Source organism: Notolepis coatsorum (genome assembly GCF_963971535.1).
Source record: "Notolepis coatsorum genome assembly, chromosome: 12".
In the NCBI taxonomy this organism is placed as follows: domain Eukaryota; kingdom Metazoa; phylum Chordata; class Actinopteri; order Aulopiformes; family Paralepididae; genus Notolepis; species Notolepis coatsorum.
The window spans coordinates 42,432,442-42,448,592 of record NC_140176.1 but is presented as its reverse complement, the minus strand read 5'-3'; the positions used below and the strand labels follow the sequence as shown (position 1 = coordinate 42,448,592).

General features: G+C 44.5%; 1 protein-coding gene across 1 annotated transcript in view; it reads right to left on the bottom strand.

Annotated features, from left to right (window-relative positions):
- Window positions 1–16,151, bottom strand: part of ptprn2 (protein tyrosine phosphatase receptor type N2) — a gene marked incomplete at its 5' end in the record, with an annotated part of 334,392 nt that overhangs the window by 1,051 nt on the left and 317,190 nt on the right. The window contains 4 exon segments of the mRNA XM_084325818.1: window positions 1,796–1,869; window positions 11,585–11,649; window positions 12,972–13,025; window positions 15,884–16,050. Coding sequence (XP_084181944.1) covers window positions 1,796–1,869; window positions 11,585–11,649; window positions 12,972–13,025; window positions 15,884–16,050 — 360 coding nt within the window.

Below are 16,151 nucleotides of genomic sequence, written 5' to 3'. Positions count from 1 at the left end.
TCAACACACAAGCCGCCATAGTTTGGCCCGAGGACAGACTGCTAAAATCAATGCAGAGGGAGCTGCTAGTGGCCATGGCTCCAGCTTCCTTTTTCTTTGCCCAGCATGTTCCCAGAGTTTATATCTTTACACGTCTCTGGGTAAATCTCTGGGTAGCCGTTATAGGAACAGAAACCAAAGCGGGCTTAGGAGAGAGAAACGTGTTTACATCTGTATCTGAAAGGTTTTAGGCATTAAAGGCGATTTCTCATGGTCGGAGGTTTCTGGAGCATGTCATGGCAGGAGCGTGCCATGCAGTGCATGTTTACGCCACTAGGGGGAGTTCAACATCTGCTCCACAATGCACAGCAGGGCGGGTGAAGGGGGATACAATGGTGACACATGCTGAAAAAATACGGTAGGTTGAAAAGAAAGAAAGAAAGATAATCTATATAAATAAAATAAATAAAACAAAAGGGGGATTTTGTGGGATTAATTTAGTTTCTTCCAAAAACACATGTGTAATCTGATGTCCGATCCTCAAAAAGTATCACAGCTCATTGTAATCTAATATCTACACCGAGCCACAATGTGGAACAGCAATATCCCACTATAATATAAATTTAGACTGATCAAAGGCTTTAAGGTTTAAGATTCTGTTTGAAAAGCGCCTCTTTACTCATCCTGGAGGACCTGTGATGTCGCCAGCAAGTTCCAGAAAATTTGTTACGGTCTCTAGTTTATGCTTCATGTTTATTGCCTTAATTAAAAAAAAATATATATATATTTAAAGTAAAGACATGGAGGAGATTCACCAGCGTCTCCTTCCAGAAGACCAGACACACTCTGTCTGAGCATTTCAATAACTCCACTCGGATAAACTGCAGAGCCTAAGAGGATGAACGTCAAGTCACAGACTTGTTATCTAATGTTATCTAATGAATATGCCGTTTTATTAATTTGGGTGATTTAAAACACAAGCATGTTGAGTATAGAATAATTTTCAATTTGGTGTTATCAAAGTGAATGTTTTATCAAATAGCAGGTGCATGAGAAATTATATTATTATTATTATTATTATTATTATTATTATTATTATTATTATTATTATTATTATTATTATTATTATTATTATTATTATTATTATTATTATTATTATTATTATTATTATTATTATTATTATTATTATTATTATTATTATTATTATTATTATTATTATTATTATTATTATACCCAAAAGACAAACTACAAGGTTGCTATGTACAAAGGACTTGTGTCCAGAAACGTCCATAACATTTTTTTTCCCCCAAACTACTACTATCACGATTCTGTCCAAATGAACTGGACACAGCTCTGTTTCAGTGACACACATGTCCCCCCACCCCTCCCTCCCCCGCATCTCTTCTTCTAGAAAAGCCAGGAGAGTTTCACATGTGTGAAAAAAACACGCTTCTCCCCACATGCGCAGTGCGTTTTACACGTGATCCACTCGTGATTTACACGTTAAGTCCACGTGTGAAAACCATATCGCGACGCACATCCGCTAGTCCCACACTAGCTGTGACCGCGCGTGATAACATAAACCCGCACGTGAAGAAATCACGTAAGCAACACGTGGACCTGTGTGAATCACGTGTGTGAGGCGTTTCCCCCCCCACCCAAAAAATAAATAAAATAAAAAACACATTTCGAAACGCGTGATTTATTTTTTTCATGAATGTTGAAAAGCATTCTCTGTTATGAAGCAGTGCCCCCACCCCCCCTTCTCTCTCCTCCTACCAGCTCAGACCCATACGGGGGGTGGGGGGGGGCTTACCTTTGTCTGGACCATTCCCGCTCTCTGGTCTCTCAAGTGCTCCAGGGTAGCGGCAATATCAATCTCTTTAGCACCTGCAACAGACCGCAAATTGGACTGAGTTCAAAGCAGCGGGTAATCCAGCTCACATCTGTCAATCTCCCTTTATACCACAGTTCCCCTTGGAACAGCGCGGCGATTGAAAATTATTACATTCATCCCTCGAAAGACTTGGACCAGAGCCACAGACTGTTTCTCGATAAAATATGCAGGGGGGGAGATTTATTTTTGGGGAAGGGGGTCTGGGAAATGTGCAACAATGTATTGGGAGACTCTGAGCGTCGGTGCATGAGATGGGATTTCAGCAGTTGGGGCTGCGACCGTCTCTTCCGCCACGATATGCGGTGTTTGGTTCACATGATTCGATGTGTAAAAATGAATAAATAAATATATTTTGTTACTTTTCCCCGGTCCGTGATGGAGGCGAGCCAGGACCGTCTCTGATCTGAACAACCTTCACACTTGGGTCCTTTTTATTTTGACTGTTGCACAGCTACAGTTACCTGGGACAGTAACAGCTATGTGGACAGTAACAGCTACATGGGACAGTAACAGCTACGTGGGACAGTAACAGCTACGTGGGACAGTAACAGCTACATGGGACAGTAAGAGCTACGTGGGACAGTAACAGCTACATGGGACAGTAACAGCTACGTGGGACAGTAACAGCTACATGGGACAGTAACAGCTACATGGGACAGTAACAGCTACATGGGACAGTAACAGCTACATGGGACAGTAACAGCTACATGGGACAGTAACAGCTACATGGGACAGTAACAGCTACGTGGACAGTAACAGCTACGTGGACAGTAAGAGCTACGTGGACAGTAACAGCTACGTGGACAGTAACAGCTATGTGGACAGTAACAGCTACGTGGGACAGTAACAGCTACATGGACAGTAACAGCTACGTGGGACAGTAACAGCTATGTGGACAGTAACAGCTATGTGGACAGTAACAGCTATGTGGACAGTAACAGCTATGTGGACAGTAACAGCTATGTGGACAGTAACAGCTATGTGGACAGTAACAGCTATGTGGACAGTAACAGCTATGTGGACAGTAACAGCTACGTGGGACAGTAACAGCTACGTGGACAGTAACAGCTACATGGGACAGTAACAGTTACATGGGACAGTAACAGCTACATGGGACAGTAACAGCTATGTGGACAGTAACAGCTACGTGGGACAGTAACAGCTACATGGGACAGTAACAGCTACATGGGACAGTAACAGCTACATGGGACAGTAACAGCTACATGGGACAGTAACAGCTACGTGGGACAGTAACAGCTACGTGGGACAGTAACAGCTACATGGACAGTAACAGCTACGTGGGACAGTAACAGCTACGTGGGACAGTAACAGCTACGTGGGACAGTAACTGCTACATGGGACAGTAACAGCTACATGGGACAGTAACAGTTACATGGGACAGTAACAGCTACATGGACAGTAACAGCTATGTGGACAGTAACAGCTACGTGGACAGTAACAGCTATGTGGACAGTAACAGCTACATGGGACAGTAACAGCTATGTGGGACAGTAACAGCTACATGGGACAGTAACAGCTACATGGGACAGTAACAGCTACATGGACAGTAACAGCTATGTGGACAGTAACAGCTATGTGGACAGTAACAGCTACATGGGACAGTAACAGCTATGTGGACAGTAACAGCTATGTGGACAGTAACAGCTACGTGGACAGTAACAGCTACATGGACAGTAACAGCTATGTGGACAGTAACAGCTACATGGGACAGTAACAGCTATGTGGACAGTAACAGCTATGTGGACAGTAACAGCTACGTGGACAGTAACAGCTACGTGGACAGTAACAGCTACGTGGACAGTAACAGCTATGTGGACAGTAACAGCTACATGGGACAGTAACAGCTACATGGACAGTAACAGCTATGTGGACAGTAACAGCTACGTGGACAGTAACAGCTACGTGGACAGTAACAACTACGTGGACAGTAACAGCTATGTGGACAGTAACAGCTACGTGGACAGTAACAGCTACGTGGACAGTAACAGCTACATGGGACAGTAACAGCTACATGGACAGTAACAGCTACGTGGACAGTAACAGCTACGTGGACAGTAACAGCTACGTGGACAGTAACAGCTATGTGGGACAGTAACAGCTATGTGGACAGTAATAGCTACATGGGACAGTAACAGCTACATGGGACAGTAACAGCTATGTGGACAGTAACAGCTACATGGGACAGTAACAGCTACGTGGGACAGTAACAGCTATGTGGACAGTAACAGCTACGTGGGACAGTAACAGCTACATGGGACAGTAACAGCTACATGGGACAGTAACAGCTACGTGGGACAGTAACAGCTATGTGGACAGTAACAGCTACGTGGGACAGTAACAGCTATGTGGACAGTAACAGCTACGTGGGACAGTAACAGCTACATGGGACAGTAACAGCTACGTGGGACAGTAACAGCTACATGGGACAGTAACAGCTACGTGGGACAGTAACAGCTATGTGGACAGTAACAGCTACGTGGACAGTAACAGCTACGTGGGACAGTAACAGCTATGTGGACAGTAACAGCTACATGGGACAGTAACAGCTACATGGGACAGTAACAGCTACATGGGACAGTAACAGCTACGTGGGACAGTAACAGCTATGTGGACAGTAACAGCTACATGGGACAGTAACAGCTACGTGGGACAGTAACAGCTATGTGGACAGTAACAGCTACGTGGACAGTAACAGCTACGTGGGACAGTAACAGCTATGTGGACAGTAACAGCTACATGGGACAGTAACAGCTACATGGGACAGTAACAGCTACATGGGACAGTAACAGCTACGTGGGACAGTAACAGCTATGTGGACAGTAACAGCTACATGGGACAGTAACTGCTATGTGGACAGTAACAGCTACATGGACAGTAACAGCTATGTGGACAGTAAGAGCTACGTGGGACAGTAACAGCTACATGGGACAGTAACAGCTATGTGGACAGTAACAGCTACATGGGACAGTAACAGCTACATGGGACAGTAACAGCTACATGGGACAGTAACTGCTACATGGGACAGTAACAGCTACATGGGACAGTAACAGCTACATGGGACAGTAACAGCTACGTGGGACAGTAAGAGCTACGTGGGACAGTAACAGCTATGTGGGACAGTAACTGCTACATGGGACAGTAAGAGCTACGTGGGACAGTAACAGCTATGTGGACAGTAAGAGCTACGTGGGACAGTAACAGCTATGTGGGACAGTAACTGCTACATGGGACAGTAAGAGCTACGTGGGACAGTAACAGCTACGTGGACAGTAACAGCTATGTGGGACAGTAACAGCCATGTGGGACAGTAATAGCTACATGGGACAGTAACAGCTACATGGGACAGTAACAGCTACGTGGGACAGTAACAGCTACATGGGACAGTAACAGCTACGTGGACAGTAACAGCTACATGGGACAGTAACAGCTACATGGGACAGTAACAGCTACATGGGACAGTAACAGCTACGTGGACAGTAACAGCTACATGGGACAGTAACTGCTATGTGGGACAGTAACAGCTACATGGGACAGTAACAACTACGTGGACAGTAACAGCTACATGGGACAGTAACAGCTACATGGGACAGTAACAGCTATGTGGACAGTAACAGCTACGTGGACAGTAACAGCTACATGGGACAGTAACAGCTACGTGGGACAGTAACAGCTATGTGGACAGTAACAGCTACGTGGACAGTAACAGCTACGTGGGACAGTAACAGCTATGTGGACAGTAACAGCTACATGGGACAGTAACAGCTACATGGGACAGTAACAGCTACATGGGACAGTAACAGCTACGTGGGACAGTAACAGCTATGTGGACAGTAACAGCTACATGGGACAGTAACTGCTATGTGGACAGTAACAGCTACATGGACAGTAACAGCTATGTGGACAGTAAGAGCTACGTGGGACAGTAACAGCTACATGGGACAGTAACAGCTATGTGGACAGTAACAGCTACATGGGACAGTAACAGCTACATGGGACAGTAACAGCTACATGGGACAGTAACTGCTACATGGGACAGTAACAGCTACATGGGACAGTAACAGCTACATGGGACAGTAACAGCTACGTGGGACAGTAAGAGCTACGTGGGACAGTAACAGCTATGTGGGACAGTAACTGCTACATGGGACAGTAAGAGCTACGTGGGACAGTAACAGCTATGTGGACAGTAAGAGCTACGTGGGACAGTAACAGCTATGTGGGACAGTAACTGCTACATGGGACAGTAAGAGCTACGTGGGACAGTAACAGCTACGTGGACAGTAACAGCTATGTGGGACAGTAACAGCCATGTGGGACAGTAATAGCTACATGGGACAGTAACAGCTACATGGGACAGTAACAGCTACGTGGGACAGTAACAGCTACATGGGACAGTAACAGCTACGTGGACAGTAACAGCTACATGGGACAGTAACAGCTACATGGGACAGTAACAGCTACATGGGACAGTAACAGCTACGTGGACAGTAACAGCTACATGGGACAGTAACTGCTATGTGGGACAGTAACAGCTACATGGGACAGTAACAACTACGTGGACAGTAACAGCTACATGGGACAGTAACAGCTACATGGGACAGTAACAGCTATGTGGACAGTAACAGCTACGTGGACAGTAACTGCTATGTGGACAGTAACAGCTACATGGGACAGTAACAGCTACATGGGACAGTAACTGCTATGTGGACAGTAACAGCTACATGGGACAGTAACAGCTACATGGGACAGTAACAGATACATGGGACAGTAACAGCTATGTGGGACAGTAACAGCTACATGGACAGTAACAGCTACGTGGGACAGCAACAGCTACATGGGACAGTAACAGCTATGTGGGACAGTAACAGCTACATGGACAGTAACAGCTATGTGGACAGTAACAGCTACATGGGACAGTAACAGCTACATGGGACAGTAACAGCTATGTGGACAGTAACAGCTACATGGGACAGTAACAGCTATGTGGGACAGTAACAGCTACGTGGGACACTAACAGCTACATGGGACAGTAACAGCTACATGGGACAGTAACAGCTATGTGGACAGTAACAGATACATGGGACAGTAACAGCTACATGGGACAGTAACAGCTACATGGGACAGTAACAGCTACATGGGACAGTAACAGCTACATGGGACAGTAACAGCTACATGGGACAGTAACAGCTATGTGGACAGTAAGAGCTACATGGGACAGTAACAGCTACATGGGACAGTAACAGCTATGTGGACAGTAACTGCTACATGGGACAGTAACAGCTATGTGGACAGTAAGAGCTACGTGGGACAGTAACAGCTACATGGGACAGTAACAGCTATGTGGGACAGTAACAGCTATGTGGGACAGTAACAGCTACATGGGACAGTAACAGCTACATGGGACAGTAACAGCTACGTGGGACAGTAACAGCTACATGGGACAGTAACAGCTACGTGGGACAGTAACAGCTACATGGGACAGTAACAGCTACATGGGACAGTAACAGCTACGTGGGACAGTAACTGCTACATGGGACAGTAACAGCTACATGGGACAGTAACAGCTATGTGGACAGTAACTGCTACATGGGACAGTAACAGCATACAACTTCTCTCCTGAGCAGGTGAGAAGCTTATTTGGACGCCTATTTGGACTTGAAAAAATATAAAACATATATAAATGTATTAAAAAAACACGTATACCGTATATATATAACAAAATAAATAAACAAGACATTTTCCCCCTCCCATTTTAGTATGGGTATATTTCATAGCACGGTATTTCGCCACACCTCGTGGATTTCAGTATGACGAATCTTGGGACTGGTTTTAGAATGATAGAAAACTATAAACGCCATTTAAATATTTTGACTTCACAATACCTGAGAGTGTGTGTGTGTGTGTGTGTGTGTGTGTGTGTGTGTGTGTGTGTGTGTGTGTGTGTGTGTGTGTGTGTGTGTGTGTGTGTGTGTGTGTGTGTGTGTGTGTGTGTGTGTGTGTGTGATGATGTATGGGAATATTTGATTTGCAATCATTTCCATTAACTCTGGCGACAATACAGATGAGTAGCTCAGCAGGGGAGCTGCTTTACTGTTTCGGTAGAAGCCGCTGCTGTTGTTGTCGCTCTGCCAGCATGTAAGACTGAACACGGCAACCTGGAAATCCTTTCTGCCTTTGGACTTCGCGACTATTGTTAGATCTCTTGGTAAAAGCAGGACCTGAAGCCAACACAGCCTGGGCTCATTTGAGGCTCCCTTGGGGGGGGGGGGGGGGGAGAAAGAAAGGAGGATGGGAAGAAAGAGAGAAAGAAGGGGATAGAGAAAGAGAGGGAGCCCCCCAAGCTCTCAAGATGTTTTTGAAAGTGAGAGAGAGAATAGAGAAGAGTGAGAGAGAGAGAGAGAGAGAGAGAGAGAGAGAGAGAGAGAGAGAGAGAGAGAGAGAGAGAGAGAGAGAGAGAGAGAGAGAGAGAGAGAGAGAGCGAGAGAGAGTCAAAGTAGCTGGAGTTGCTGCTCCAAGTACTCCACTGGGGCTCCACCAGCTCTTTCATGTCTCAGAGTGTGAGTGGGGCGGATTCCCAAGTTGAGGAAACTCCTCCAATGAGGGGATGCTTTTGAGTGAGATTTACGTTCCGTTTTATACAGGGAATTCTGGGAGGACAAAAAAAAAACCCAAAGGAGGTAAAAACAGGGGTTTGTGTGTGTCTAGGTCTCTGTTCTAACGCCTTTTATCAGAGTGTTCGGGAGCCGCTGCATCTGTTAGATGAGCCCGCGTGGCCAGATTACACTCTAACAACATTACAGTAATCCGCATTATTTTTATTCAAAAGATAAGCGTAATGCGCTACTACACTCGCTGTAAAAAAAGGACGCTGTTCAGATTTGCGTACACTCTTTGGAAAAATAGCTGATTAGCTGACGTGGGAAGAGAGAAAAGATTGTGTGATTGTAGATGCTCTAATAAATTTGCATATCTTGAGAAATGATATCTCGAAGTTTGTCATTCTCATAAGGAGATGCTAATAACGCAGTTGAAATGGCGAATACATTTGAATAATAATTTTATTTCTGTGCGTTATTGTATGGATTTTGGACGTGTAGTAACCCGGAAGTAAATAGAAATAAGTCAAATTGCTTTACTAAAGTTAATATTATTACAGTGAATTATGTTACCGGCTTCAATATATAGTATCTACAGATATGTAAAAGGACTATTTACCGTCACATAGTCATTTTACACATCTGTAGATACTATATCTATATCTGTACATATCTTACTCTTACTAGTTACGCTGCTGGCCAGTATGACTTACTACCATACTGTCTTTATACCTGTATCACTGTACATATTATATTACAACTCTGCACATACATTTGATCTGTTTAGCACCAGTACGTTGTATATTGCTGTTGCACTTTACTGTTACATTTGCTTGGATGCCAAACTTCTTTTCATTGTACTGTACTTGTGCTGTATAATGACAACACATTTGAATCTAATCGAATCTAGATGGCGACCGGTAATGCGTAAGCGATTGCATTTTTAAAAGTACAGTAACCTCTCTCTCCCCAAGGGTCTCTATTATATTGATTGACACATGGAGGGAAAGGGCAGCATCAGCGTTGCCTAGCGATGATGAGCTTTGATGGGGCCCCTACAGCAGGAAGGCATGTGGAGTGCGGGGCCGGGGGGCCCGGCTAAGCTATTGTCATCTCTCCTGATGTCATGTCTTGATTATTCAGCACTGGAGGGACTGTCACCTCCTCACAATAGTAGCAAGTGAAGTGAAAATGCACCTTGAGAACAGAATTCACGTTCAGTCCGTTTCACGCCCAGGATGACGACAGTGTCAGGGGCCTTTTTGTGAACAAGAGCTACTTTTAAGAAACAGAAGCTAACGTGAGCTACTCATTATATTCTCTAAATAAATAAATAAGGTCCCCTGAATTTGCTTGGAACAGGGTGAATCTGCATTTTTCTATGATGCCCCCTAGCTCATGGAATGAACTCCAACAGTCTTTATAGCTTGAGATCCTCCCCTCAGAGTTTAAAACCTTGATCTCCAACCTTTTGTCAATCAAGTTGTATGTTAATTATATTTGATGTGTGAATTTATATGCCTTTTTTGTGCTTATTTCTGTATGTACACTCAACGTGACTGTAAATGAGGGAAGCCTTGGTTGCCTTTCAAGTTTAAATAAAGGTTTGAAATGAAATATATCATCTAAACAGCACACATTGTACAGATTCCACCAAACAACGTAAGAGTCGTCAACCTTTTACACTACATAACTAACGTACGATTGATACATTTTTTATTTTTTTTTCTGCCGACCGTAGTATGGCTTATTCATACTTACTTTGGCACCAGTCGTGTGACTAGCTTGACAACTACAACTGTATCTCAAGCAAATACACCATAGCACAAATTCCTGCCCACCCACAGATCCTAAGTGTGATCTAATGATCCCGGACGGTTGGGATTTGTGTGCGTGAACAACCCCCCCCCCCCCCCCCCCCCCCCGCCAAAGCTAGAAGGTATTGTAATCGGTAGTGTCAACAAGAGCCTCTTTCTGAAGCCGTTCTGTAAACACGGAGCGGCTGAGCGACGTTAGAGGTGTGGATACGATTTCTAGTTTTACGACTGTCAGTGTTTAGAAACTGTGTTGGTCAATTACCCTGAAAATCCAATAAAGTATTGGGGTTATACAATTTTTTTAAAGAAAACGAAAGAACTGTTCGGGATACGGTGAAGCAAATCAGTCTCAGTTCATAATATTGAATCAACCACATAAGATCTGAAGAAATTCTGTTTTTATTTTTATTGAATTGATTTTCCTTTTAATGTTTCTTCTCCATGTCGCAGTCTAACATGGTCAACATGGCTCGACTGCAGCCGTACAGATGGTTTCTAACTCATACCATGTCAGACCTAACTAGACTCTTGAACCTCCATACCCCATAACTCCCATTAACGATAACCTGCTCCGTTATGCATATTTATCAAGTAAAGACTGAATGAATGAATGAATGAATGAATGTCTCTCATGTCTTGTACTAGTTTTATCTCTACTTGTACTGTAGTTTCCTAATCTTGAAATTGGTAACTAATTCAGTCTAGTACTGCTACTACTACTACTACTACTACTACTACTACTACTACTACTACTACTACTACTACTACTACTACTACTACTACTACTACTACTACTACTCTACTACTACTACTACTACTACTACTACTACTATTACTATTACTATTACTATTACTACTACTACTACTACTACTACTACTACTACTACTACTACTACTACTACTACTACTACTACTACTACTACTACTACCACTGCTACTGCTACTACCACTGCTAATACTACTACTAATACTATTACTAATGCTATTACTACTACTACTACTGCTACTGCTACTGCCAATACTACTACTAATACTATTACTACCACCACTACCACTACTACTACTAACATGAGTAATCCATTATGTCTTTTGCCTCTTCTCCTCTCTCCTCTTCTCTCCTATCCTCTTCTCTTCTTGTATCTCTTTTTTCCGATATCTGTCACTCCTCCTGCCTCTCTCTAGGCTTCAGTTCAACACGAGACGTGGAGACATTCAGTTCAACACGAGACGTGGAGACATTCAGTTTAACATGAGGGGAAGCCATTGCCTCGTACCTTTAGCCATCCTATTGAGGACCATGTCGATCAGAATGTATGTCCCACTCCTCCCAGCTCCATCACTGCAGAGAGAGAGAGAGAGAGAGAGATAGATAGAGAGCGAACCAGAGAGAGATGGGGGGGAGAGAGAGGGGGAGAGAGAGAGAGAGGGGGAGAGAGAGAGAGATAACCAGAGAGAGAGAGACGGGGGGAGAGAGAGAGAGAGATGGTGAGAGAGAGAGAGAGCAAGAGGGGGGGGGAGAGAGAGAGAGAGAACCAGAGAGAGGGAGAGAGAGAGAGAGAGAGAGAGAGAGAGAGAGAGAGAGAGAGAGAGAGAGAGACAGTTAAGATGGTAGAGTAAAGCTTTAGATGCATTTTAGTTTGCTTGAAATGTTGTTTTTGTCTCTTCTGGAAACAGATTGGCTCATTTTCATCTCCGTCTGTGTTGAGAGATGTCTGTGTGGCAGGCAGGGTGTTTAAACAGATAGGACTGTTATTGACACTCCATAGTAACGCACATTGCTACAGAGTGTCGGCTTCCCTGCCACCAGTACTACATATCAAACAGAACAGTTAGAATATTACAAGCAGTACCCTTCAAAATCAATACGAAAATACTTTTGTACAAATACCAACGTCGCATATAAGTGATTATAATGCAAAAGGTGGTCCTGAGACTCCCTCTGCCGCTCTTTCAGAGAGAGGGAGGAACGGTTTGGGAGGCACTCTTTGGGGGGGGGGCGGACGACAAAGGCTTTTAAATGCATGCACCTCAGGAGCAGAGGAGAGGTTGAGAGGCCAGGGGCAGTAGCATAGACAGAGAGAGCTGCTTCTGGAGAGCCCTGCCTTTCCATTACCCCAGAGATACCCTTGTGAAAAGCCTCCCTTTGTGCCCGTCGGCCATTCACCGGCTCTGCATGTTAATTGCAAACAAGGCGTGCACATCCCGCTAATAAAGGCAAGGCCGATAAAACAGGAGAGCGTCCTGAGCACCCTTTGCTTCATTAATCCACCGCTAGACACTCTGTACAGCTCCTCCTGTAGGGAGAGAGAGCAGGGGAGTCTGGCCCCCACGCATGACTTAGCAGGATGTGGCTATTAAAAGTGGTTCGACAGATACCTGCGGTTTAATACGGACCAATCAAGGCCGGTTAAATAACTCTACCAAATGGGAAATGGAAGTGTCTTTCGGCTAAGTGTCTTTGTGCCACCTATTTCCATAGGAGCACACGCATGGGAATAAACAGAGGCAGCGGTACCGGACCCTAGATAACAAAGTAAATGGACTGGGGTTTGAATAAACAAGCCTCTCCCCTGCAACTCGAAGGGCCTGATAAATATTCTCTAAGCCCGGTTCACAGCAGTCGATTATCACGGGGGTTAGAATGGTTCACGGAATACTTGCCTGCAGTGGACAATTATCGGACAAGATCGACCCCGGTAGCACTTGTTAACCTTTCTGAAATAAGAAGAGAGAGAAAGAAAATTATTTGCTAAGCTTGACAGCGAGGTGTCAGAAACACCTAGAACCACACTAATATTCTACCAAATCATATTTGGAAACAAGATATTTTTAATACACTCTTTTTTTGATAGTGTTATACAATATAACCTCAATTCAGATGAAAAGAAAAGTTGATGCCCTTTAAAAAACGATGGTTAGTTTGTTGTCGGATGAAAAAAGGAGTATTTGTGATGCAAAGACTCAATCACAGAGCTTTTTTTCATGTCTAGGCTACTCTGTTGACTGGAGGAAATTAATTGCTACAATTAATTGAATCAACATTTTTTAAACAAAAAAGGACTCATCGAATCTACTCGCCTGTCAATCAGCCGCGTGCGATTCGAGGGACAGTCCGTGTCAAACAATGGTGACAAATGGAGCGTAATTTAAAAACAGCACATATTGTGACACGCGGGTGATGGATGTGACGGTGTGACGCCACCGCGACCACCGACGCATTAACCTCGGCCAATTATGAATGTTACACACCACAGCCGCGGCGAGGGCCAACAAGCCTCTCACACCCCGCCGTCGCCATGGAAACTGACTACAATGAAGCTTCCGCATCTCGGCGTTCTTTCATTTTTTCCACCTCTCACAAAGGATAGAGTCTGAATCTCTTTTGTGTTTTTTTTACCCCCCCCCTAAAAGAAGGAAAGGAAAGAGAGAGAGAGAAAGAAAAAGCAGATTTGTAAATCTAGAAAAAAAGATTAAAAAAAAAGAAAAAAGCAGTGAATACGTTCATAGATACGATGCCCTGCGGATATTACTGGATGAAATTTTGGTAATACGTTTTAATTTAGGGGATAATATAAAATCCAAGGTTCTGTATTGTCTACATATTCTGCCAAGTGTGTCATATATTTCTCAGAGGTAGCAAAGGCAGCATGTTGATTTATTCATCAAAGCAGTGTGTTGGTTAAGAAAAGAAGGAAAAAAAAGGGGGGGGGGGTTATGCATAATCAATTATCTTTTTAGGGAATCTTCTTTTTTTAAACGTCTAACAAATGAGCAATAGATGAATATCAAACAAGCAATACATTCGAGAAAGAGGAGAGAGGGTCATAGTTCCCAAGCAAACCAAATGAAGGAGGAGGGAAAGACACAGAGAGAGAGAGAGAGAGAGAGAGAGAGAGAGAGAGAGAGAGAGAGAGAGAGAGAGAGAGAGAGAGAGAGAGAGAGAGAGAGAGAGAGAGACAGCGAGAGACACAGAGAGAGACAGAGAGAGAGGACAATGTGCCCACAGGTCTGGCTGAGGAGACACAGTTTCCAATGATCACTTTTGTGACTATGCAACTGGGCTCATATTACTAGCTGCAACATCACAAAAATGACACTGGCAACTGCGAAAATACAGATTGGCCAAAACCACGACGTGCTTAGAGTGGACCCTCTGGAATCTGGAGAGCTTCCAGAGCAATAGATTCCAAAATGACCCTCCGTGTGTCTGCCGTGACACTAGATTATATTATCACGTAGGGAGGAGGAGGAGGGAGGAGGAGGAGGAGGAGGGGGAGGAGGAGGAGGAGGAGGAGGAGGAGGCGTCTCCGCACAGACCCGACTGTACAAACGAGAGAGTAAATCTCACTGCTGCAATGACATGATCTCGTAACAAAAACCAGAGCTAGCATGCCAAAGAAAAACACAAATATACCTCTGCTAAAAGCAACACAAAGCGAAAAGAATAATAATAAATATTTAAAAAAAAACAGTACAAATTGCGTCCAGCATTTATTTTTGTTGACACAGTCAACCTGCTCTGCCTCTCATCTGAATCTCAAACCAGGAGGAATCCGCACGTCCGAGGCATCCGTCCTCATTTGGAGGGGCTTTTCCTCCTCCCTCCTGGCTCTTTCCCAGGGGGGCTATCGCCGCTCCGCCAGCAGCGAGCGCGTCGGATGAAGAATAGAGTCGAGGTTATTCACTCGCTAGCTTTCCCCCTCTCCCAGCTTTTTAGCAAAGACAGCTCCACGATTTAATTGGCTGTTTGAATTAGATGAGTTTTTTTTCCCTTCCTTGCCCCCCACCCCCGCTACCCCGAGAGCCCGAGCCCGAGCCAAGCCATGCAATGCGGGACTGTTAATTTGCTGCATCACATGAGTTGGTGGGAGGCGAGAGAGGAGGCCCTGGATCAAAGACGTGCAGAATCCCCGAGTCCTCAGCAGAGACACGACACATCAACCGGTCTCTAGTCTAATACAGTACAGGTCACAGGAGCGACATGGGGGGGGGGGGGGGGGGGGCAGGAAGGCTACTGAGAGAATACAGACCAAAGGGAAGATGATCAAGAACACAGAGATGTTGCTGGTTCCTGGCTGTATTATGTACCGCTACCCTTTACTCGCTTCATATCACAGCCCGGGTAAAAATGTACATAGACTGAAATTAACTGTTGATCTCCCGGGGCTGACGGTATGTTGTGTTATTTTAATTTGACTTACTCAGAACTGAAGCATTTTATATGGACTACACATAAAATCCAGGGCCCTTATTTGTCAAACACTTAACCCCAAAGTTATTGAAACGGTCCAACTTCACCAAAATCTCAATGGAGAGTTTGTCTGTCTACTGAATCGAGTGCGACTTGGAATGAAAACAACACATTCCACGTTCTAATCGAGATGTCAGCCTCCAGTAAATAGAAAGACTCTCTGTTGAAATTTGGAGAAGTTGGACCAAAATGATATAGAGATCAAAAGTATAATTCCAGTCTATGTGCATTTTGCCCGGGCTGTGATATGAAGCTAGCAAAGCGTAACGGTACGTATACAGCCAGGAACCAGCGACCGGGCTTGCGGCTTGTCTCACGGTACCTGCGGAAGTCCAACAGGGTCCTGGCTGAGTCCGGGATGCCGTGGTCCATCCAGGAGAGGAAGTGGAACTGGGTGACGGTGCGTGTCTCGTTGGTCTGCAGGTTCTTCAGGTAGAAGCTCCGGACCAGGAAGTCCTCGCACCATATGTGTTCCGACACCAGGTTGACCTGCAGGTGTCCAAGACGAGACTCCAGGTTCAGGTTGAAATGATCAAAAGGCCATTTGTCTTACAGTCACCGTTCAAATATAGAAAACAAACACAGATAGG